Source organism: Xyrauchen texanus, chromosome 22 (assembly GCF_025860055.1).
Source record: "Xyrauchen texanus isolate HMW12.3.18 chromosome 22, RBS_HiC_50CHRs, whole genome shotgun sequence".
NCBI lineage: Eukaryota > Metazoa > Chordata > Actinopteri > Cypriniformes > Catostomidae > Xyrauchen > Xyrauchen texanus.
Genome location: NC_068297.1, coordinates 17853479 through 17880046, shown reverse-complemented (window position 1 = coordinate 17880046; position 26568 = coordinate 17853479). Strand labels below are relative to the sequence as shown.

Genomic DNA, 26568 nt, shown 5'->3' with positions numbered 1-26568 from the left:
TTATTCCATTAATCAAAGCGCATTATTGACGCTCATGATAGATTATAGGCACACGCACTTGTGTCGAGCGATGTCTGCGCACACTGCCTGTTTTGTAAACACCTTGACCATCGCTGTTGTAATTGACTGCAAAGGAGAAACGCAGGGGATTCTCTATCGGCAGCTTGTGATAGTCAATTAAAAGTCTGTCTATAAACATTTGTAGTAAATACTAGAGATGCACCGATCGACCGGCCAGGGACCGGAATTAGCAGATATTCCGCATGCTCGGCCGGATCGGTGTCCGGCCGGTCAGCCTCACGTCTTTCCGATTCCAAGCCGGTCCGTTTTGTTTCCAGCGGCGCAGGCAATAACGTCACAGCTGCATGTAAACATGTCATTGGCGTGGAAGATCTTCAATGTGAGTGAAGAATATATAAAGTTCGAAATGTGTAATAATTGTAAGGCCAAAGTAAACCGTGGAGGAACCACCACAATAACTTTCGGAACAACAAACATAATTAGACATTTAAAACACCATCACCCAGCTGAAAATGGCCATTTTAAAAAAGAAGCTAAAAAGTTAAAGCGGCTAAAGCTAGCCAGAGCTCTGAGCCAGCCACAAGTCAGCAGCCTCTCCTATCATTCCTTGGAATGAGCAACGAAAAGACCAAAGCAATTACGACGAAAATTATGGAATTCATGGCCCTGGATGACCAGCTGTTCTCCATAGTTGAGGACAGAGGGTTCAGAAATCGGATACATTTCCTCGATACAGAGTAGGTGGTTATTTTCCGACGTCGCGTTGCCAGAGTTGTTTAATCTCGTGTCATGTCAAACACGCAGCCTGTTATCTGTCAACATTTGGGTACACAAATCCGGGAGAGGGGAAATGGGGTGCTGGATGGCAGATGCAGGCTAAATACATACAAATTGTGCCGATGTGATTTAATGTGCTGAGTAACGTAATTTTTCCCACCGTGTCCGATATTAAAATCAGTGCAAAAGACGTGGGCATTGTTGATTTGAAATTAAATTCTTCCATCCAGCTGTTAAATGTACATGTATATTTCGTTTTTTTCACCGGAGCACCAGCTGAGTCTTCCTCTCCCATCTACCAGTGATGCTTGATTTAACATCCCGCTTCTACTGCCTGCGCAGATATCAACAGCGCAAATGGGTTGTAGGTTGCCAGATTGAGGTCATAAACCTAAATAAATGTTTTGTTAGACAAGTAATAAAGAGAAAAAGGTCCATTTATAAAAATAGTGGAAAATGACATTTGTTATATAAAGCAACTCATTTGCAGTTAATTGTTATTTCTACCTCTTTCCAGTCACAGAGCACTTTATTTTGAGAGTTGTTTAAGTGAGAGAAGATCCTGTAACTTAGTGCAGTTTGGGGGAAATTGTAATGTTTAATCATTTATTTTATTATGAAAATAAAATGTTGCATTGAAGAAAGGTAGATTTTGTTTGTATATGCGGTCAATAATAGTTCTTAGATAGAAAATCTGAATAAATCGGTATCGGCAGGTCACACAAAAAAATTGGAAATCGGTATCGGCCAATCGGTGCATCTCTAGTAAATACTACTTGTTCATGCACAAAGTAAATGTCCTAAAACAACTTGCCAAAACTATAGTTCGCTCAAAATCTGTGCAGAGGTTAAAAAAAAATGTTTTAATGACTTCAACCTAAGTCTATGTAAACTTCTGACTTCAAATGTATATGATATTACTTTTATTGATATTTATCTTTTTATCATTAGACAAGACCGTTAAAAGTTACAGGGAACTGTTGAGGAGAGGGAGAATGAAACAGGCCAGCACTTTAATACCATGTTTTCGTTCCAGGAAGTATAATATGGAATAACAGGGCCTGGGGGAATCTCATCAGAAGAGGCTGTGTAGCAGATCATGAGAAGGTTTTTGCAGGTCAGTGGTTCTCAAATGTATTTGAATTTTTTATTATTTTTTAAAAACACCCTTATCTTAAGTGATCAAAATGTACAAGATTAACAGCATTTTCTTTCATGTAAAGCCCCCACCCCACACTTTGAGAACCACTGGCTAAGATGAACTGGCCCGAAGGACTTTTGTACTCCTTAAGTTAATGCACTATACATACACATTTTTGTGCAGTTAGTGTAACGCTAGCTTACATACATTTTTTAATGTATTCATTTAGCAGACGTTTTTATCCAAATCAACTTACAAATGAGGAATACAGCAACAGCAATTTGTCCTAAGGCAATAACATGAGCAGCAATACAAACATTCAAATTCTCAGAGAAGCACAAGTAGGGAGGAAGTTGAGAGACAGTGGTGAAAGAATGGACTGAGAATGAATAAATGTTTACTTGGTTTAATGTGTATTTTAGCTGCCAAAACAAGCCTTGTTTTATTGTTTTGGTAACTCTTTACAATAAGGTTACTTAACAACATAAGTAAACAAACTAACAATTAACAACATATTTTTACAGCATTCATTAATCCTTGTTAAATGTTAGTTAATACAAATCCAATTGTTCATTGTTAGTTCATAGTATATTAACTAATGTATACAAATGTATTAGAATAGGTTTCAATTAACATTAAGATTAGAAAATGCTGTAAAATACTGTTCATTGTAAGTTCAGGTTAACTAAACAACAATTGGAACCTTATTTTTAAAGTGTTATCATTGTTTCACTATTAAGATGATCAGGAGTGTATTCAAAAAGCGTATTTAATAGTTTTACTTTATGTTACACACATTTCAATATGGAGGTGAAGGTGCTGGCAGCACATAAAAAAAATGGGCATACCATTAAATATACAGGTGAAACTCGAAAAATTAGAATATCGTGCAAAAGTTCATTAATTTCAGTAATTCAACTTAAAAGGTGAAACTAATATATTATATAGACTCATTACAAGCAAAGTAAGATATTTCAAGCCTTTATTTGATATAATTTTGATGATTATGGCTTACAGCTTATGAAAACCCCAAATTCAGAATCTCAGAAAATTAGAATATTGTGAAAAGGTTCAGTATTGTAGGCTCAAAGTGTCACACTCTAATCAGCTAAACACCTGCAAAGGGTTCCTGAGCCTTTAAATGGTCTCTCAGTCTGGTTCAGTTGAATTCACAATCATGGGGAAGACTGCTGACCTGACAGTTGTGCAGAAAACCATCATTGACACCCTCCACAAGGAGGGAAAGCCTCAAAAGGTAATTGCAAAAGAAGTTGGATGTTCTCAAAATGCTGTATCAAAGCACATTAATAGAAAGTTAAGTGGAAGGGAAAAGTGTGGAAGAAAAAGGTGCACAAGCAGCAGGGATGACCGTAGCCTGGAGAGGATTGTCAGGAAAAGGCCATTCAAATGTGTGGGGGAGCTTCACAAGGAGTGGACTGAGGCTGGAGTTACTGCATCAAGAGCCACCACACACAGACGGGTCCTCGACATGGGCTTCAAATGTCAAACGTCTTACCTGGGCTAAAGAAAAAAAGAACTGGTCTGTTGCTCAGTGGTTCCTCTTTTCTGATGAGAGCAAATTTTGCATCTCATTTGGATACCAAGGTCCCAGAGTCTGGAGGAAGAATGGAGAGGCACACAATCCAAGATGCTTGAAGTCCAGTGTGAAGTTTCCACAGTCTGTGTTGGTTTGGGGAGCCATGTCATCGGCTGGTGTTGGTCCACTGTGCTTTATTAAGTCCAGAGTCAACGCAGCCGTCTACCAGGACATTTTAGAGCACTTCATGCTTCCTTCAGCAGACAAGCTTTATGGAGATGCTGACTTCATTTTCCAGCAGGACTTGGCACCTGCCCACACTGCCAAAAGTACCAAAACCTGGTTCAATGACCATGGTATTACTGTGCTTGATTGGCCAGCAAACTCGCCTGACCTGAACCCCATAGAGAATCTATGGGGCATTGCCAAGAGAAAGATGAGAGACATGAGACCAAACAATGCAGAAGAGCTGAAGGCCGCTATTGAAGCATCTCGGTCTTCCATAACACCAGCAGTGCCACAGGCTGATAGCATCCATGCCACGCCGCATTGAGGCAGTAATTAATGCAAAAGGGGCCCAAACCAAGTACTGAGTACATATGCATGATTATACTTTTCAGAGGGCCGACATTTCTGTATTTAAAATCCTTTTTTTTTATTGATTTCATGTAATATTCTAATTTTCTGAGATTCTGAATTTGGGGTTTTCATAAGCTGTAAGCCATAATCATCAAAATTATATCAAATAAAGGCTTGAAATATCTTACTTTGCTTGTAATGAGTCTATATAATATATTAGTTTCACCTTTTAAGTTGAATTACTGAAATTAATGAACTTTTGCACGATATTCTAATTTTTCGAGTTTCACCTGTATTTGATTTCATCAAGTCTGCATTCAGTTAGACTATGTTGCTTTTATTAATAATTTATTGTACGTTATTATTTACTCTATACAGGTACAGCAAAGAAAAACTCCCAAGATTTCACAGGATGAAGATGTTGAAAGACATGTTGCACAATGATCATGGACAGCTCCCGACAGAGGTGGTGGAAGGAGAAAATAAACATAGGCCAATTTAAAGTATTCCTGACCAGTTTAATTCAAACAAATGGTTTAAATTACTTAGATTTTGCTCAGTATTCAATTAGGTCAATTAATGCCATGACAAAGAAAATAGCTGCTTTACCTGTTATCAAACTGTATTGTTTGAAACCAATTAATTTTTTTAGACCTACTCGAATAAGTTTATATTCCTCATTTAAGTTTAATTAAATACTTAACATGTATTCTGAAGTCCTATGTACATTATATTTTTCTACCTATAGATTATTTAAAACGAAACTATTACATTTATAACATATAACAGTTATTGTTACTCATGTAAAATCCTGAAACTTTGTAAAGGTGATGTATAATTAATTTTTTTTTTTAGTGCATATCACATTGTTGCTCTTTTCCTCAGTGCTGTTTGACATGTCAGGGCTACCGTTTGATGGGTTTGACTTGACATCCTCCATTATGCTTTAAATTACAAAAGTTTCACTAGATTGAAATGGGTAACATCAGTTTTGAGGTTTGATCTCCGCAATATCAAGGGAAGCCTGGTTGCGCGCGCTTGTCAGTGTACTGTTGCATTTGTGTGAAATTGTTGTTGACAATGTCTATGGTAACTCAGATTACTGTTCTGTACAATTGTGGTGAGAAGAATAGCATCTCAGAATGCAAAATGATCTCTATTGTATTTCTGTGTTTGCACGTGTCTATGGAGTGCAGGGTTTTGGAAATAGGGTGCGTGGCTAATTTAAAGATTAGTCTGGTAGAAGTTTATCTAGAAGTATATTTCACGACGACACTGACGACACATTGCTTGAATTGGTGTCATACCGTAGTTTGCCCAGCAGAAAAATGAGCTATATCGGCCAACATATCTGTTTTCGGTGAATTTCCCCCCACTAAAATCGGTATCGGTCTCAAAAATCCCATATCAGTCAGGCTCTATTCTGAAATAATTTTTCATTGAAAATGATCTTGTAACGATCATACAGTGTTGCCATCATTATTGTTATCCCCTCAAAATGCCCTGTGATGGTATAATTTATTCTATTTGGATAGGGTACATGTCTTCTTGTTGCAACACCTGATGTAACAACTCCTCGTGCATAACGAATGAAACAGAAATTATGGTTTTACTCTGATTCCAAAACAACTATGAAAGTGGTTTGAATCAGACTTGTAAAAATCAGATTGTGCGTTTTGTCCTGATCAGACAACAAAAATCTAAATATATATAGGAATTTTCCTGCCTGTGTGAACATAGCCATTGAGTAAATGTTAGATATTGTGATATTAAGAATTAATATCAGGATTGTTTAAACTGAGATTATGATGTATCTGACAAAAATCTGTATTTTTACCCAGCCCTCATTCACACCAACCAAATGATCTGAACTTTGACATCAAATGAACTCAGATACACACAAAAGTAATAATGTGAAAGCATCCTTAATTTCCCACAAGTTGTGCCAAGTCAAATTTGCCCCGCCATGGTCTCATAAATGAACTGAAATCATTTTCACACTTCAGCTAAAATATTTTTGCATTTCTCGGTAATATATCATAATAACATAAAATAAAAGGTTGTGTTTTGCGCTAGTCAGCTCAGTCAGGTCCTATCCCGCTACTGTAAACTGACACGCTCGCAGATATACGCACTGGAGCCCTGTTTCCCAACCACTGTGCCGCAGCACACTAGTGTGCCGTGATAGATTGTGCTGTGGAAATTTCTCAGATTCCACAAAAAAAAAAAAAAAAAATCAGGGCTCCAGACCATTTTTCCTCGCAGTTAGATTAAACTTTGCAAGAGGTCGCATTGGTGCGTCTGCAAAGTTGGCTGACTCTCCGATCGTGCCCAGTCGTTTTTTTGTTCCATTTGAGAAATATCAAACAACAAATGTTCCAAATGCGAAATGAAAGAGATCAGTCAATGGACAGATCAGTGCAGATGTGCATTTAAACGTGGACTGGTCTCGAGCGCTCAGCCGTGCAAATCATCATAAACAGAGCTGCGAGAAGCACGTGCCCAGTCACGAATTAGGCATTGATTATTTGTTTAAAAACTCTATGAAAGCCCATAATGTGTCGATGATTAAACCCATATAAAATTGTATTAAAATGGCCTCAACATTCTAAACAGCACTGAAAAGGAATAAAGGAAAAATCTGCACAATGAACAGAATGCTTCAATCCACACTTCACAGATATTGAAAAATGATTTATCATGAATGATCAATATAGTAGTGAGAGAATACGATTTAATTTCAGAATGTGTTTTTCTCTTGAAAAATGACAATTTATGAATTACCCAATTAGCACTCTTGCCACCTGTGATCTCATTACCATACCTACGTGACTTGCGTTTTTAGCATAGCTGAATTTCATCAAACATGCAAGTTCTTGAAAAGGAAAACTATCAACGATGGTAATGTGGGACAGTGGGATAGAGGTGTGCCATGGAATTTGTTTAATTGGGGGAAAAAAAAAAAAAAAAAAAGGTTGGGAAACACTGCACTGGAGTATTCCTGGATCGTTCTAACATTATTTGGTTGAGGAGGATGACAAATCTTTGAGTCAAGTAATGTTAACTAACAATAAATCCACTGCATTTATACACTACTCCACACACAATTTATCATCATCAGTGTACAAGAGAAAACATAATATTACTGCCGAAGTTAGAATCCTGATGATTAATGTAAATTAGGACGATCATACGTCCTAGTTTTCTGACCTTAAAAAAGCATCCGGCTGGGATTTCTAAATTTGCAAAAATGTCAAGGAATCGGCTTTAGTTGCATTATGATGTACATCTACATTGTGCATATTTGCATTGCTTTAACACCCCCTTTTTAAGTCCCGCCTTCTCGTACACCAATTGGTCGAACATAAGAGGCTTGCAGCAACTACTGGCCAAATTCCTGCCTGTCAATCACTCCGCGAACGTGCAAAGCGCTGTTGTGTTCAGCATCAAACAGTTGCTTGACAGTAGCAGCAAATGACAACTGAGTGGAAACAATGCCCAAACAAAAGTGCAAATTTACAGAAGATTGGCACAAAAAAGGTGCAGGTGTGTTTGACAGCAGAGGAAGGGGCAGTAGTTTCAGTTGTTGTTGTACGTGGGAAATATTTATTTTGTTAATGCCATCCAAGGAACCACAGGCAAACACAGGAAATCAGGGTAACAGCACAAAACTGTTTACAAGAGCACAAAACTAGCCTCTTAATTTTGCTCTCAGATGGAAGTATTTAACTTTAAAATGTACAAAAATTACATACGGGGGAGCATGCCCACAAAACCTCCTAGAGGGTTGGAGGTCCACCTCCCAAAGTCTCACAAAATCCTGTGGGAAACACTGCGCATTCATCAATAATTTGGCATTCGAATATTTAAGATCATAAAAAACAAATGTTCAAATATTCGATTATTTAAATTAAGGTAATTCATGAGAAAGAGACGTTGTAAAATATTTTTTTTTTTGGTCAAAGGTTGCGTCACCATTAAAAAAAAATGCCAACATCTAATTATATTCAAAACAAGCTTATGTTACGTTTTTTTAAATAAATGTTTTTAATATTTATACAAGCAATGCATGAAAACAAATAAAGAATAGAATAAAAGCATATAAGCTCACGCAAAGCGAAGAAATAGAAACCGCTAATGAAGTAAACTGATGCAGTTAACGTACAGGACGAATATAAACACTTGACATATAATAGTTTTCATGTTTATATTGTATATTGCATATTTATGTGTCATATTTTTGTTGAGAAAAACAAGCATATCCACATGCTCAGTAAACTATACTCAATTTATACACACCAGTTTAAATTAGAGGTCGACCGATATAGGATTATGCCGATACCGATCACCAAGTTGGGAAGACAAGCTGATAACCGATTAATCGGCCGATAAGTTTTTAAAATTGATACTGAATGAAAAAACTAAAGGACTACATTTCTCTATCGATTCCGATACAGGAAATCTCAGTATCGGCCAATATAATGTCCCAAGTCATTTGTTCAGGTTTTTCAGAAAACACAAAAATTGAACCAAATAACATTATTTAGGCAAAAAAAATAATTTTTGTCAAAAAATTACTTATGACATTATTTTAGGAAGGTGACGATAATCAGTTTAGAATATCTTTACATTATTGTGTGGAACTAATTGAGAGTATTCTTTTAATATGTAAAGAAACACAAACCTCTAACTACACATTATTTCAATATAAATGTATAGCTTATTAAAAACACTTTATTATTAACTTGTATACTGGATAATGTAGCAGCAAAATTAACAGTAATTCCAGTCTTCAAGTCTTCAGTAGAAAAATGTTTCAACTTAGATCTGGACTTTAAAGGATTCAAATCTCTTTTTTGTTCAATTTAGTTGTAAATTGAGTTGCAGTCCACTTTTAATTCACAGTTATTTTTTGGAACCAATTCAATTTAAATATTGTTATAAATTGTAAAGAAATACTACTGATTTATTATGATATATTTAAGTCGTGAACTTTTTAAACTGTCACGCTTTAATTCTGACATTCCATCCAAACTCTCCAGGAAGTCCTGTATGTGTCGGTTTGTAGGCAAGTTCACAGTAGTTTAATTCACTTCTTATTCAAATTCTGGTCAAATGCTCATCTGGTGCCATTCTAAATGCATATTATAAGTCAACCGAACTATTGAGCATCTACATCTGAGATGTTGTTCGCGAGTAGCGTTCAAATAGGTGTGTGCTCAAAAAAAAAAAAAGAGTGTGTAAACAGAGCAGCGCCATTCACTGACGCCACACGTGCATTTTATATATTTATTTAAACACAGACTTTTGTGATTCACAGAGCTATTGCACGTCTTCAAGTGGCTTCTATAAGATTCAGTAATATTTTTGTTGTATTTTGCGCTGTTACGCTTGTTTGAATTCTCAAAGAAACTCATCACACACACACACACCACTTGATTATCTAATCAAAATGACAAAAATTCGAATTACTGGGAGGATAAAAAATGTATTAAAATCAGACGCGTTTCTGATTTGTTTATACGTTTCTCTTGACTGCATGAAGATATTTTTCTCAAATCTCTCACTACCTTTAAATTTAAAACTTAGCTGGCTAAAGCATAAACGTGACTGGACATAAATTAATGCAAATAGATGGTAATACATTTTATTTGGGTAGGACTTACGTGTGTTTTGTCACATTGTTCTAACCGCTTGAGGTTAGTGTCCTCTCAGCCTGGTCTGCAAACATACTGCTGTTCTCTATTAATGCAGCATCTATTCAATAAATTAATTACTTTATAATGATATGACAACATGAAATGTATACATAACTTTTAGTTGTTGGTGTTTTAAATCTGAATTGTTCAGCTCCGTGCGGTGTTACACTGCATTCAATGTGCAGTCTCACTTGTCAAAACAACCACCACGAGGCATGAGTGATAGTTTTTATTTAACCTCTAGAGGCTGCTCTAATATGGTATAATGACAACGTGCCCTTCCCAGCCACTCCAGTACCGGACACAAAAAGGGAAAATTATCAGTGTGGGTTTTTGCCGATAACCGATAGTTCCATGGGGTGGTGTTGGCGTAGTGGGCTAAAGCACATAACTGTTAAGCAGAAGGTTGTCAGTTCGATCCCCACAGCCACCACCATTGTGTCCTTGAGCAAGGCAATTAACTCCAGGCTGCTCTGGGGGGATTGTCCCTGTAATAAGTGCACTGTAAGTCGCTTTGGATAAATCTGCCAAATGCATAAATGTAAATATTCCAGAAATCGTTATTGGTGCCGATATATCGGTCGACCTCTAGTTTAAATGATGGAATGTCCCTTTACCTCCCCTAGCAAAGTATTTCTCGGTTGCCATGTTTGTTGTTTACAGAAGCGTCGCAGGAATTACGTTGCTACAGGGATGCTGCTTTCTGACGAGCTGCACATATATGAGAGTAAGGTGTACACCGCTTATCCAGTACATCTAAACAGGAACCCAGCTTTCTCACAGTAAGCAACATTCTCGCATAACCCACATTTTGGCGTCCATCTAAACTTAATGACAGAACCGTTTGCTCAACAAATGTGATAAACTTGTGTCAACAAGGAAAATCTGTTTGGAGCAACCCAACAGCATGGATTGTGTTCCCTTCAATCCAACAGCATGGATTGAAGTGCCTTTCAAAGGCATTATCAGCAACAGTTAGAACACAGTGGGTGCGCTGAACAGATGTAGGGAGAGTGTCCGTTTTAGTTCTAGAAAGCATTTGATTGGACAAGCATTCTGAACCTCTATGTGAATCATGGGTGTTGCTCAATCGGTTTAGCCAAAAGAGAGACGGCAGATTGGAAATGCTTATAACTTCTGAAAACTAATTTTATCAACGTTTTGAAGTACACTAGATGACCTTAAAGCCTGTAGATATGGACTAAAACCAGTACAACTTTAATTTTGATTTCATGGGACCTTTAAAACACCGCCAGGCTACAAAAAACAACAAATCTTTAGTTAAATAATAGCTCTAAGTATGAATACTTCATATCTTTATGCATGTGACTTATGAATGAAGACTGAAAACCACATTTAGATATCAGAGGTTTGCCAAAGTTGAGAAAATTTAACAGTGTAACTCTACGAAACATCCCTCTCAGTCTTCACTGAGACAGCTCAATACGGACTATGTGGTGTGGTCAATTATCAGGTCAACATATACATTTCAACAGACTGTAAAGCCACATGCCAGCACCTGCACAGCAAGGTCATGCATCCACACATGTAAAACATTAACGTTCTCTGCAAGATGAAGCAGCAAACAACATTTTTATGAGAGCCAGTGAAAGTGGAGTCATCAGTAGTATTCAGATCACCCCCAACACAATGACATGGGTTTTTGTGCTTCTGTTCACACAACCAACAAAGCATTAGGCCTTGTCCAGACAAACCCCCACTCCCTGTCGATAAAAGCAGATCTACAGAGTCACACAAGCAGATTTAGGCAGCATTTTTTTAAACCGCAAAAGCAATACGAATACTAACTGCACTAATCTTGCCATAGTCTTACCTAAGCTCTTGAGTCAGGATTTTTTAAAGACACAAGCCTTCCCACTAAGGAGGTTAAAACCAATTGTTTATTTTGAAAAACTGATGATCTTCCATCACTTCATTGCAACAAAGGGGCTTTACAGAGTTATTGCATAAGAGTTCAAAACTCTGTGGTTGTTAAGGAACAACCTGAAAAATAATTCTCATTTTGGATATAAAAATTTGTAGTTTTAAGACACACAAACTTTCAAAGCTTTTCTCTGAGGGAGACATTGTTATAATTGCATAACAAAACGTATACAATTTTTCAACTTTTCTTTTTTTTGCCTAAACACAGAAAACTGTCAGGATTAAACTGGCAATAGGGAGGGACGCCCATTTTTCTGGGAGTGTCCGGGGTCCTTTATCATTACTGAAAGGATGGCCTGTATGATAAGGCACTGGGTGCTTGCTGACAGTGTGGGGTGTGACCAAACATAGACTTACTGATACTGTCCTGCCAGCACCTTTTTGTCACTTAAGGGCCATCTGAGGCAGAAAACTTCATATGATGCACATAATCATTTAAATCACTAAAATGTTAAGACAAATAAACAAAGCAAAGCCAGTTGGATCTCAATTCAAATCAAAGTCTGACACTGAATTAAAACTACACTGAGAAATTTTACTACAAAAGAGCAAAAAAAAAAATCAGCTAAAGGAATTTTTCTAGCTTCAATACAAGTTTAGCTTATTCGACAGCATTTGTGGCATAATATTTATTACCACAAAAAATGATTTCATCTTGCCACTCGTTTACTTGAAAAAGGCAAAATTACTGTTACGGTAAGGCGTTTACAATGGAAGTGAATGGGGCCAATTCTTAAACTTTAAAATACAAAGGGTTAACCACAAGACGTTAAAATTATATTTTATGTGTAAACATGATTCTAATGTGAGGAAATTTACTAAACAGGGTTTTCCCAGGGTCAAAAATGGTCATAGGTTGCGACTGAGGTATGTTCTACAACCTCGAAGTTTGTTTATTACATAATTGCATTTAATTAATAAACAACATATTTACTTCAGTGCATTTCATGTTTACTTTACGAGTTATTTTTCACATCTAAGTAGCCTTTATGGAACCTTTTGAATTGAACGCAACATTTTTAACTTTAAGGTACAATGTGAAATCAAACTAAACTTAATTTAATTAACACCTTATTTGTAAAATTTAGGGGTGCACCTAAAGATCGGCCACCGATCTCAATCGGCCAATTGTTGTCTCAAGTCCGTGATCGGCCAATCATGCCTAGAATCAGGGCCGATCTTTTTGCAGCACGCAGGGAATTACATATAAACTGCTACTCTAATTAATGAGCGCTTTCTCAGCACAACATGTGTATGAATATTAAGTACATTTCAATGCAGGAAAAAAACCTGCCAACCTTTTCTGTTTAAGCTATATCCATTACTACAACTTAGTTATGACCACGTAACGCCACTAAATCCCTGATTTTATGACACTAAAACCATGTTAATACATATAAAGTTTACATCTTGTGGCTATACTTTTTAAACAGTGTATATTTTCACATTTATGGACAAGTCCCATTCACTTCCATTGTAAGTGCCTTAAGGCGAGGGTATACTTTGTTTTTACATGTACCATTCACTCTCACGCATGACCAAGTGTTTGATTGCGAGCCCATATGAATGTGTCGACACGTGTACTACGGCTGCTTTGTAATACTCTCTTAGTATAGTCAATAGCAGGCCAAGAACCAATGACGCGAACTCTGCTGGTGACGATATTTGCTTAATGCGCACAAGACATGTCACGGAAAACCGAACTATACCGTTGCCTTTACTGTAACATTGATGTTTGTAAACAAACAAGGGATAAGTCAAAGTTATTTTGTGGATATCGATATTATGCCACAAATGCTGTCGATTGGGCTTAACTAATATTGAATCTTGAAAATTCCTTTAAAAAGTAAACACTAGCATTGCCATCACTGTCCAACTTTGATGTATATTGTCCCTTCGTCTTCTTGTTAGAAGCAGATTCGCACCTCCAACATTTTACTAAATAAAACCATCGATTGCCTATAATAGCCTACATAGTTCAAATGCATCTAGAATTGGAAAAAGTTAGAAAAACAGACAGCTTTTAAACCTTTAAAATTAACACAGACAGGTATCACTGCAGTCAAAACACAATGGAGCCTACAACAAAGATGCTGTCACAACACAACCCCCATGGTTGTTTGACAGGTTGGCTGTTTATTCTCAAATGTCAGCTGACAAGTCATGTGTACTGATTCTGGAACCAGTGTCATGGTGCAGGGTTTTTTAAAAACAGCTAACACTCATCAGTTTGTCCATATTCTGATCATTCAAAATGGAGCACATATTTTAATGCATATCCCTGAGCATCAACCTGAAAGCTTTTGTCATTTTACTGTCCCATTTACAAATACTTACAAACGGGACATTTATCCCACTTCGCAGAAAGCACAAAGACCGTTCATCTGCAAAGAAGCTACTCACAAACTTTGAACACTGATTGCCTTTACCAATGAGTACAGCTAGAACAACTACACGTGCAATGCATATGGTTTGACATACATTTTTACTCATTTAACAACGGTTTCTGTTGGCTTGGTCAAATCACAATGGGGAAATTGTCAAATATAAAAAGTCTCCATTCAAACCTAACACTCATAAGAAGGGAGAATCAGGAAATGGATCAAGATCCAAATAATATTAGATGTCATGCATTTAACTTAAATGTGTCCTAATCCAAAGTAGGGATGCACCGATACCACTTTTTCTCTTCCATTCCAAAATCTCAGTATCGGCCGCTACAGATCCAATACCGGTGTTGTTTTTTTCATAATCAGTTTAGAATATCTATACCTCACTGAGTGATGCTAATTATATATATAAAGAAACACAGCTTATTAACAAAATCTGCCTTCTGGTCTGAAGAACTGCCGTACAAGGCATTACTTTCAGCGACACTGAAAACCATTTTGGATTAGAATTTTTTCTTATGAGGGCCATTTAAAATATTTCTCATCCATTTTAGCCAAATACAACAATTTAATCAATTCTTTAATACAAATTCTCATTATTCTATTATTAATATGATATGGAGTATATAAATTAATGTATTGATATAATATATATCAGCGTTTTTCTGGCTCAAAATGAGGTGGAGGTGGTACCATACTGTTCCAAAAAAAGTGACTTTAAAAACAAGTAAACATTGTCTTTGCATTAATACACTCCTCATGACCTGGCAACTGAATACTAGTGTTCATATTGTCAGCTGTTTTTTTAATTTACTCTTAGTCCTGTGTCAAATGTCCCTTTTATTATATTTAGTCAACCTTATCCTATTTTTTTAGTCAAGTATTAGTTGACAAAAGTCTGGGCATTTTAATGTTGTTTTATTCAATGAAAACTGTTGACATTTAAGAGTCATATATTAGTAACATTTAGTCATATTGACATTTTAGTCACTGAACACTGTAAACATTTTAAACATCTTATCAAACACTTAATTTGATAAGCATTTGTGAAATATATATATACAGTGGGTACGGAAAGTATTCAGACCCCCTTCAATTTTTCACTCTTTGTTATATTGCAGCCATTTGCTAAAATCATTTAAGTTCATTTTTTTTTCCTCATTATTGTACACACAGCACCCCATATTGACAGAAAAACACAGAATTGTTGACATTTTTGCACATTTATTAAAAAAGAAAAACTGAAATATCACATGGTCCTAAGTGTTCAGACCCTTTGCTGTGACACTCATATATTTAACTCAGGTGCTGTCCATTTCTTCTGATCATCCTTGAGATGGTTCTACACCTTCAATTGAGTCCAGCTGTGTTTGATTATACTGATTGGACTTGATTAGGAAAGCCACCTGTCTATATAAGACCTTACAGCTCACAGTGCATGTCAGAGCAAATGAGAATCATGAGGTCAAAGGAACTGCCTGAAGAGCTCAGAGACAGAATTGTGGCAAGGCACAGATCTGGCCAAGGTTACAAAAAAAATTCCTGCTGCCCATAAGGTTCATAAGAGCACAGTGGCCTCCATAATCCTTAAATGGAAGACGTTTGGGACGACCAGAACCCTTCCTAGAGCTGGCTGTCCGGCCAAACTGAGCTATCGGGGGAGAAGAGCCTTGGTGAGAGAGGTAAAGAAGAACCCAAAGATCACTGTGGCTGAGCTCCAGAGATGCAGTCGGGAGATGGGAGAAAGTTGTAGAAAGTCAACCATCACTGCAGCCATCCACCAGTCGGGGCTTTATGGCAGAGTGGCCCGACGGAAGCCTCTCCTCAGTGCAAACATGAAAGCCTGCATGGAGTTTAGGGCTGCATCTAACGATTATTTTTGTTGTTGATTAATCTATCGATTATTTCTTTGATTAGTCGACTAATCTAACGATTATTTTTCCGATTAATCTAATGCATATTTTTGGGATTAGCCGATTTATCCATTGGCAAACTTTCCAATAAATAATAAGTACAACTTCTACATTAGTATTTCAAACTTTTATTAATTCATTTTCTGAAATTTTTTTTGTATCTGTCCCTATTCAAATAAACAATAAATAAATAAATACACTAGATTACAGCCTAGGCTACTGTTAATATGTAAATATAACGTTATTGTTTGTTTTTAAAGTCTACATTATAGACATGCGCGGGACGGATTTCTCCCTTAATAATTCCTAAAGCGGACATCTCTGTTATTATCAATGAAACTGACTGCACAATGAATCTTTCATTATATCGATTTGCCAGTATGCAGAATTCAGCACTGAACAAAAAGTCCATTTTGAGCGGTGAGGAGATTCCATCTTAATTGCTTCTGATTGGCCATTGCGTTCAAGAAATCAACACATATGTCTGTGATTGGCTACATTGTTAAACGCTGCAAACATGTTATACATAGAAACGATTTACAGGCCAGGGTCTATCTATTTTGTTTTAGTTGTTCTTGTTGCTTTTGTGCAACAGATGAATGACAATTTATTTGTTTTGAGATGTTCAATTTATAGATTTCTATTTTGCGGGAGTCCCGCGAATCGCTTTATTCTCCCACAACCAGCACACACTACGAGTGCATTACCGCCCGTGCCCGCACTCGGCCATCAGATCCCGCACGCACTCTGTTGTGTTGGGTCCTGCGGGAGTGCATGTCTCTAGTCTACATGTGCATACACAACTTTTAAAAACGGGCAATTTAAATGCACTGAAGGCTTCGTTGACAGATTTAAGTTGAAGTTATAAATGAAAGTCCATTTTATTGTCGCCGAATGGGCCAATAAATTACATCTGCACCGTTAGCAATTAACACTATTAACTAGCACACAAGCTGTAATAGCTGAAAAAAGAAGGTATGACCGCAACAACAACTCCAAAAACTCACTGTAATAAAGCCTACTACTTACCCAGCTGGCTCGTCGTTTTGAGTTCGCAGAGTCACAGGATGTTTCCTTTTAAGATGCTCGTTCATAGCAGTTGTGCTGCCATGGTATGACATTTCCGCTTTGCATAGTGAACAAAGCACCTTTCTGTTTGGCTGTAGTTTAAAGTATTCACCATGAGCTGGAGCAGAAGCCGCCATTACTCGATATTTAAACGTAAATAATGAATGTGACGCGTCGTTGCGGCCCTAATGGAGTTTGCTAAAAAAACACCTGAAGGACTCCAAGATAGTGATAAATAAGATTCTCTGGTCTGATGAGACCAAGATAGAACTTTTTGGCCTTAATTCTAAGCGGTATGTGTGGAGAAAACCAGGCACTGCTCATCACCTGTCCAATACAGTCTCAACAGTGAAGCATGGTGGTGGCAGCATCATGCTGTGGGGGTGTTTTTCAGCTGCAGGGACAGGACGACTGGTTGCAATCGAGGGAAAGATGAATGCGGCCAAGTACAGGGATATCCTGGACTGAAAACCTTCTCCAGAGTGCTCTGGACCTCAGACTGGGCCGAAGGTTCACCTTCCAACAAGACAATGACCCTAAGCACACCGCTAAAATAACGAAGGAGTGGCTTCACAACAACTCCGTGACTGTTCTTGAATGGCCCAGCCAGAGCCCTGACTTAAACCCAATTGAGCATCTCTGGAGAGACCTGAAAATGGCTGTCCACCAACGTTTACCATCCAACCTGACAGAACTGGAGAGGATCTGCAAGGAGGAATGGCAGAGGATACCAAATCCAGATGTGAAAAACTTGTTGCATCTTTCCCAAAAAGACTCATGGCTGTATTAGATCAAAAGGGTGCTTCTACTAAATACTGAACAAAGGGTCTGAATACTTAGGACCATGTGATATTTCAGTTTTTCTTTTTTAATAAATGTGCAAAAATGTCAACAATTCTGTGTTTTTCTGTCAATATGGGGTGCTGTGTGTACAATAATGAGGAAAAAAAATGAACTTAAATGATTTTAGCAAATGGCTGCAATATAACAAAGAGTGAAAAATGTAAGGGGGTCCGAATACTTTCCGTACCCACTGTATATGTATATATATATATATATATATATATATATACACACACACACACATATACATTTTTTACAGTTGTTGCCATTTTAGTGTTATTTTTCAAATAAGATTTATCTTATCATGATGATCTCATCAATGATGTAACTTGTTGCGAGCTGCAGACAGCGGAGGTGAGAGACGAGCGTCTCCGTGTTAGAGTGCGCATGAGCCGGCAGAACTTTAAATCTTTCCCGGTCTCGATGACAGTTTTGGAGTTTGTGCTTATTTACATGTCATGCTCCTGTATTATATGAACTTTAATTAAGGATGAAATAAAGATATATTGACAAGCTGTGATCTGTGTTTCTATCAGACACTTGAGCTGCAGTGCTACTCTCGTCTCACATGTCATCATTTTAGTTTTATATGATCTCATGTTACGTTAAATGACATCAAGCGACTATTCGACAACCACATTTTTTTATTATTATCACTGAGATTTGCAGTTACAAATGACAAATCTACCAAGTGCAAGGCTTGTTAGTATTTTTCATGAAGACACCCACCAGAGTTTTGTAGACAGCCGGAGGCGGCACAATTTGTCAGAGAACAAAACCCTGTATATAATAATAAATGTAATACCGCTTTCCCTTTTAAACTAATTAATAATCAACTATTCAATAATATGTATAAGTAGTACTATATTACCATATTAAGAAGAATTATAATAGATTTTACAAACAAAACAAAAAAAAGAAATTATTACGAGGGAATTTTTAACCCAATGTTTTGCTTTTGGGGACATTCTCTGTGGCATCCAAGCCCCCCTTAACTTCAAACCCTGCTCAAAACTAGGCTAAGTTTCACATAAAAACAGTAATATTAATCAAACTGTCCTTTTCAGGCATGTTCTAACAGCTGTCACTGTGTGATCAAAATTAATCAGGCAGGTCTTTTCCAAGTATACACAGTAGTTTATAGTTGTAGAAGTGGTTTAAGTGCTTCATAGTTTATATAATGTTTATATATTACTCAAAGTAAACAACTGTACAGGTGAGCAGGCCCTGCCTTTCTACAGTAGCCACTACGGAGGCTTGAGAACAAAAAATAAAAATAACTATAACACTGCTGAAGTGTTTGGGAGGAGGTTGAAACTTCAGTTCACAGCTCCACTAGAAATGGTGTTAAGGCCTCTCATCGGCTCCTGTTGGAGTTGCAGTGCTCAGCACTCCACGTGCTCCCGTGCAACTCGATCAGATGGGGAGGGTTGAATCTGCCCACATCAGCAAGTCTATCCAAATGCACCCAAATGATCGGAGCACAAATGGGTCTGCAGGCCAGGCGGAATGATGTGGGAACGGGCGTTTTTTCCCCCACTACCACCATATTTGGTCATCATAAATGGCAAATAGGAGCGAGCTTCCTGACAGCAACAGGTCGTGTTAAAAAACTACATAATTAGCATAAAACTGTTGAAATGTCATTTATAATAACATACGAATGCCCAGCGAATAGAACCAGTGTGTTTTATGTATGACCTAACTAATTGCCAAACAGCAGTGTTTTTTAATCACGCGACTTAACACAACACAACCATATGCTTGCCAAACCAACCTACAAGTCTAAATTAAACAATGCCAGTCAAAACAACTGATACACTACTACTTATATTCACACACGAGGATAAATCAGAGTAATTAGATGCCCATTGCTGATAAAACTATTTTAAAGGATTAAACGGGTTTATCGGGCTGCTGGGTTAGCGCTGTGCTAATGCTTAGACACCCCCCTCTGATTGGCCCGTTTCTCTTACCATGTATGAAAAACACACTTTACGGATATGGGCACAAAGTTTCTGAATTATTATTGAATGAGCAAATTCCCGTCGTTATCGCCCGTCCCAAAGCATGAATGCTCGAACAAGCGAAAGAGTTCGTGAACGTTAGCTGGCCGGTTTTGTGTGAGTTTATGGACTGCTGCTGGTTGCACTAGCACGTGCGGGCTAACAGAGCACATGCGTGCACGAGAATAAATGCTGATTAATGCTAACAATGCGCGACATAAATGTGTCTGATACAAACATTGACGCAGTTACGTGCATATATGCATGGGGTTTCACCTGTTTGTTTGGAACTGTTGGTGGCATTATTGGGAGGGCATGCATTCTTCTTCGTCCACGGGTTCACTTTCGGTGGAGGAGCCTCGATCACTTTCTTCTTGGCAATTTCTGTGGCTGTGTGGCTTGATGCATTCTGATCGTTCTCCTTGTCATTCGTGCTGTCCGTGCCTAGGCCATCCGCTTTGCTTTCCATGACCCCCTGTTTTTGATGTTTCGAGTCGACTTGAGGAGGATCCTTCTGCCCCTCCTCGTGGCTCGCTCGATCAGGTTTCTTGGATCCGTCCGCGTCCGACTTGTTTTGATCCCCTTCGTGCAAACAACTGAATGTCACGTCCAACTCGCTCGCAACCTCGGTGGACATGGTTCAAAAAAGCAAACGCCCACACGTTGCTATGTTTATTTCTTCGCTTATCCCGTAAAAGTTATTTTTTTTCCAGAGCAAATAAAGATAAAGACTCTGTCAAAGCCGTTGTCCCTCGAGCACAAGTTGACAGGCAGCAGCTTGAAACACGGCGCTGAGCTGCATCGGACTTTTCCCTTCTTCTTAAATATCAAAATGCTCGGTCCCTTAAAGAAGCCATGTCGTGCGATCACACTAACCGATGGTGTTGACAATAATAACGTAAACAACCGTAATATAAATTTTGACAATGTTTTCAAGCCACTTCGCGAGACTGCTGATGCGCAGCTTACCTAAATAAAAGGAAATACTACGAATACGATCGGCCACGAGTCTTTGGACTAGTGTGAAGCGCCTCTCTGATGCCCCTGTCGGTCAGACTGCGGTACTGCAGGAGGGGCAGTAGAACGTTGATTAGAGGCAGTCTGACGTGGCCTTTCCCCCAGTCAACACACACGCAAGCTGTCAAAGACTGTTACAAAAACTGAAGAACATACAACGCACATCAACGGATTTAAACCGTCGGTCGAATTTTAAATTGTAACAAGTTTAAAGTTAAAATGAGAGAACTCCGAAGCAGCTTGGATTTGGTTGAGAACAGGGGCGTGTCCAGGATTTTATACAGGGGGAGGGGGCAAGAGCAGAATAAAGGGTGGTAACCAGGGCCATAGCCAGGTATTCTGGGCCCCTTTCCTATTAAAAATACAGTTTAGAATTTTTTGTGGGGCCCTTCTGGACCTGTGGGCCACTAGAATAATTTCCAACTTTCACCCCACTAGCTATGGCCCTGGTGGCAACACACCACGTGTGTGTGGGGGGCAAAAAACTTTCACAAAAAGCATTTGTCTTAAGATGGTTATTTATATCTTCAGCTTTAGTCAGGTCAAGTCATTTTTATTTATGTAGCGCCTTTCACAACACATATCGTTTCAAAGCAGCTTTACAGAAGATCAGGCATTAACAGAAGATACAACTGTAATGTCTGCTTGAGTCAAACAGAGTTAATAATGGGAAAGATTCAAACACTATTCAATCACTAATTTATAGGCTTAAAGTCTGTTGTTAAGTGACGACTTCATGCAGCATATGCCAGCCAGCCAGACAGTGACTACTGCCTGCAGCAGTCAATATACTACCAACACAGGACTGCAGACTACTACCTGCATCACTGTCAATTTAGGTAATATTTTGAATACATTAATATTATTCAATGAGCATGTCTAATATTACACATACTATATAATCAGATAACATTTACAATAATTGTATTGCCAGAGGTCAAATGGGTTTAGAACAACATGAGAGTGAGTATATTATGACATAATTTTCAGGTTAATGTGAAGTGTTCCTTTAAATTTACTCACTGATCTTACCTAAATGAAGAATTATGACAACACTATTGTTAACAATGGGCATACCATGAGGTCCTACTGGACATGCAAAAGGTGTATCCCTGATTATCCTCCTCCTTCTGTCTCACTCTATCCTTCCAATATCTCCTCTCCATCCTTTTTCTGTCCCTCCACTGCCTTCCTCTCTTTGTTGAATTCAACCTTTGTAAAGTTTCCTCTGTTCTCCAATCCTGGTCTCCTGCATCCTCTCCATCCTGCTTTGATTTTTTTTTACAAAATAGCTTTCTGTGTCTCCCTTTTTCATTTGGGCCTTATGCTGTCACACAGCATATATAACAGCAACATCATAAAGCACATTAATAACAATTAAATGTACCTAATTAAAAAACAAGATAAGCAATAATTCATCTATCCTAACTGATGCACAGTATTTTAATTGCCTCAAGTCAGAGGCTGGGGTCAGAGCACAGGTTCAGCCATTATAGTCAAGGGCCTACCACACAGGTAATTCATTTAGATTAACGTTTGTTAGTTAAAAACCTTATTGACTATTACATAATTTTGTGCAGCAAGATGAGGAATAATATCAAGCTGTTACTGTGATGGCTAGTCTGCCATATTTGCATGTTGAAATAAGTGGCACCTAATGTTTGATTAAATATTTTAACATTACCTTTTAAAATTAATTAGTAATTAATCCAGAGATCAAGTCTGTTGTTCAGCTAAACTCGGAGATGTTGAAACTTAATTGTCAACCATTTAACATCAAGATACGATTAGAAAAAAGAAAAAAAAAGAAAATGTAAATAATAAAAATTTGGGAATTTCTCATTCTCATCTCCTCTCTGGACAAGCCTGTTCTGGGCTGTCCCTCCATACATGCTGCTCATCTAACGATCTGCATTTACACTTACTGCAGGGGGCAGAAATGCACCTTTACCTGACTGAAATAATAAATACTACAACTAGCATAGTTGGATTGTTACAATGAAAATAAAAATAGCATGTACTACGACTATTGCGAATGATAGTCCATATAAGAAATGTGCTTTTAAGGTGAACACATCGAAGTAAGCTTACACATCAATACATACTATATAGTGCCGTCAGGTACCCAGAATGCATTGCTGCAGCTGACTAAGTTTGGACTGAATAACTCAGCCATTCTGCAAAATTTGTGGACATACCACTGGTTTAGCATCATCAGAACATGAACAGCTTGCTTAATAATAAAGGTACTAAAGTGACTTTCTCAGGAATTGTGCCGTTAATGGAATAAGACATTAACAGTTGCAGAGAAATTCATCCAAGGTGTTTTAGGGGGAAATGGTAATTAATTCATATTTTGTGAAATATGTTTCACCACCAGATGGAGTTCTTCACTTGTGGAAGGGCATTAGAAAGTGTTAAAATGCATTACTTAATACAGATTCCTCAATCAAATATAAAACAGAACTTTTTAGTTTATAAAAATAATAAAATTTATTTGTATTATTATTTATTCTAGCATTATTTTTATGCATAAGATGTAGAAACAAAACAAAAATTATTTTTATTTTATTCAAGACACAGTGTGCCACCCTGTGGAAATACTCTACAATACAGAGTCTGGAGTCTGATGTTTCATTATACATTTTTAATGCACTATTGTTTCAGGAAAAAGGCAAATAAAACTGACTAATTATCAAAATTTTTATTACAGTACTAAATGCATTATTAGAGTATATAATGTGTTCAAATAAGCAGTATATTAATGAGCACAACTTATACTCATATAGGCTATTGTATAATACAATCTTTCAAAGTGTTTTAGTCAGTAAAGTTGATAAGTTGAGTTAATTATTCAGATAAAGTCATTATTCAAGGTTTATTGTACATTGTAAAACATGATAAGGAAGCTGGTTAGTAACAAAAAGGTCCAGAGTGCTTGAAGACAGCTTGCAGATTAATATTCTTTAGGTCTATATATGGGTGATCCTAGGAGAAAACAAGATGTTTAAATAAAAAAAAATTAACTGCACTAAGCATAAAAATTAATTTGACCAAATGAAGGTGTTAGTTAGTTTATCTTACAGGAGGCGGGCAGATGAGTTTAACTGGTTCTGAGAAACTGTCAATCATTGTCTTCTATCCCTCAGGTTCAAACTGTTGAGAAAGAGGGAAAATGAGAGGAAAGTGTGTCAACTTTTAAAAGGCATATATTTCAAAATATTATTTTTTCAGGAATATTTCACCCAAAAATTTAAATTCTCTCATCATTTAATCACCCTCATTCGCTACCAGATGTGCATGACTAGGTCTAGCTCTCTAGGTCTATACAATGCAAGTGCATGGTGGCTAGAACTCTGAAGCTCCAAAAAGCACAAAAATGCAACATAAAATAATTAATGTCTGGGTGAGAGAGTTCAATATTTTTTTTTAAATCTCCAAATTTTTCTTCATTTGCTTTTTGGCGATTTGCATTCTTCGTGTATATTGCCACCTAGTGGTCGGGGCTGGTCAAAGGTGGTGAATTATAGTAAAAAAGGATTAAAATATTGATCACTTTCTCACCCACACATATTACATCACTTCTGAAGACATGGATTTAACAACTGGAGTCATATGGATTGCATTTATGCTGCGTTTACATGCTTTTTGGAGCTTCAAAGTTCTGGCCACCATTCACTTGCATTTTCAATATTCTGGCCACCATTCACTTGCATGTGTGAGCTAGGGCTGAAGAACCACAGCAAAGTCTTCTTTAAAGAAACGATCCGAGTACAACAGCTCCTCTAGCCGCCTCTGTGAGGCACATCACACACAATCCAAACATTAAATGGATAGTTCTTCCAAAAATGAAAATTCCAAAGTCCTCAATGGAAAAATGATGCATGCGAAGAAAGTGAATGGTGACTGAAGCTAACATTCTCCATAACATCTCTTTTTGTGTTCCAAGGAAGACAGAAAGTCATACAGCTTTGTAACAACATCAGGGTGAGTAAATAACAACAGAATTTGTATTTGAATTATCCATTTATAGATGTTTACTCGACTCATCATGCCCATAATGAGTATTTGAACACTTTATGTCCTGCTAAACTATATTTGATATACTGCACACCTGATATTCCATGTTCAACTCCAACACCTCCTGCAGCTCTGGCGAGTTCTCCTCCGGCTGCGTCAGACAGGATGCATGAGGGGAAATTAAAGGACTGAGCCACAGTCTAAAACATAGCAACAACCACCTGGTATTTGAAGGTAGTCATACTCTAAAAGTTGTAAATCTGTAGGTGAAGCCTGGAACAATATCAGAAGCAAGAGCAGTGATAAAGATGCCCTCTGCTGGACAAAAATATTTTTTGAACATTTCTGATTTGAAATTTAAAGCTGTTGATATAAGAAGACATTGCTTTTGTAACTTTACTTTAAACAGGTAAAGACCACTTATAATTGTATATCACATCATAAAGCCTTATGACTGTTTACACTATGCTACTTTTGTATGACAGCACTTATACGATTACCTTAATTAATTTCTGCTGATAAAATTGCATGTTGATTGTGTTATTATGCATTATACTCTTTAAGGTAACCATAAATAGGTTAAGTGTTATAATGAGTTATAACTGTAGTTACAATCATGTATAAGATGTTATAACATGTTATAAGGTGTACTGTGACATTGTACTGCATTCATAATTAGTTTACTATGCATTATAAATTTGGCTTCACAGAAAGTTTTAATAATGAGGAAGAAATGGCAGGCAAAAGAAAAAAGCAAGAGAAAGATATCAAAGGATGTTTTTTTGAGTGGTGGCAGAGTGGGTGTGATACCTCCATGAAACGTGACGATACTCAAGTGGAATTTCCAAAACAGTAGAACCGTTGACACCTATGGCAGTCTGACAGTATTTGAAAAACAAATAGAACAGAATAAAAGTGTCTTTGGAAACACAGTGAATCATAAAACAAAAACTTAAAATTAACATTTTCAGAAATAATGTGCATTTATGTATTTTTGGTAACAGCACAAAAAAAAAAAAAAGAAAAAAGAAAATGGAAAGGCATACAGTACGACAGAGCGATATCATACAGTATATTATGTATTCTTACAGTCAGTGAGTCTCCAAAAGCGGCGACCACTTTAATGTCTGCTGGTTTCACTCTCTCAACTGCAAAGTACATGACACATTACACTTTTAAAACCCAAAGACAACTTCCCAGCAAACAAATAACAAATATTGGGCCAAACAACAATCTGTTAAAGGGGTCATGACATGAGAAACCAAATTTGCCTTGATCTTTTGGTATATAAGAGGTCTTTGTATCATTAAAACGTCCTGCAAGTTTAATAATTTAAGACGTCCTCCCCATTCTAAACGAATCATTTATTTAATCAAGCTCAAAATACAGCTCGTTCTGGATTCATGGTTAGAAGTGACGTGTCGGTTAGAAGTGACGTAACAGCGTTTGCATATGACCGCCTCCAGCACAAGATAACTACGCTTTAAGCGCAAGACAACTACGCTCATTTCGTATCGCCGTGCGCCTCACAAGTGTTCAGTCGATGGACAGCGAGCTCTGACAGAGACTACTTGTGCACAGGAAAATTACGATGCCACACAGATGTGCTGTTC

The 26568-nt window shown here is 37.4% G+C and overlaps 1 protein-coding gene and 1 long non-coding RNA gene across 5 annotated transcripts in view; both read right to left on the bottom strand.

Moving 5' to 3' along the window:
• LOC127662330 (la-related protein 1B-like) overlaps positions 1 to 21164 on the bottom strand; it is a 64193-nt gene extending 43029 nt beyond the window's left edge. For 2 of the 4 annotated variants that reach the window (XM_052153455.1, XM_052153456.1), the window contains exon 1: positions 20195 to 21164. In XM_052153455.1, coding sequence (XP_052009415.1) covers positions 20195 to 20555 — 361 coding nt within the window. In that variant the 5' untranslated portion in view covers positions 20556 to 21164. The remainder of the gene's footprint in view (positions 1 to 20194) is intronic. The other 2 variants (XM_052153458.1, XM_052153457.1) reach the window with 1 other exon arrangement.
• A 2634-nt stretch (positions 21165 to 23798) lies between these two features.
• On the bottom strand, positions 23799 to 25281 carry LOC127662108 (uncharacterized). Its single transcript, XR_007972852.1, has 3 exons — positions 25050 to 25281; positions 24020 to 24091; positions 23799 to 23923 (listed from the first exon to the last, which is right to left on the bottom strand). It is a non-coding gene; the product is annotated as an uncharacterized LOC127662108 (long non-coding RNA).
• Positions 25282 to 26568: the final 1287 nt, after the last annotated feature.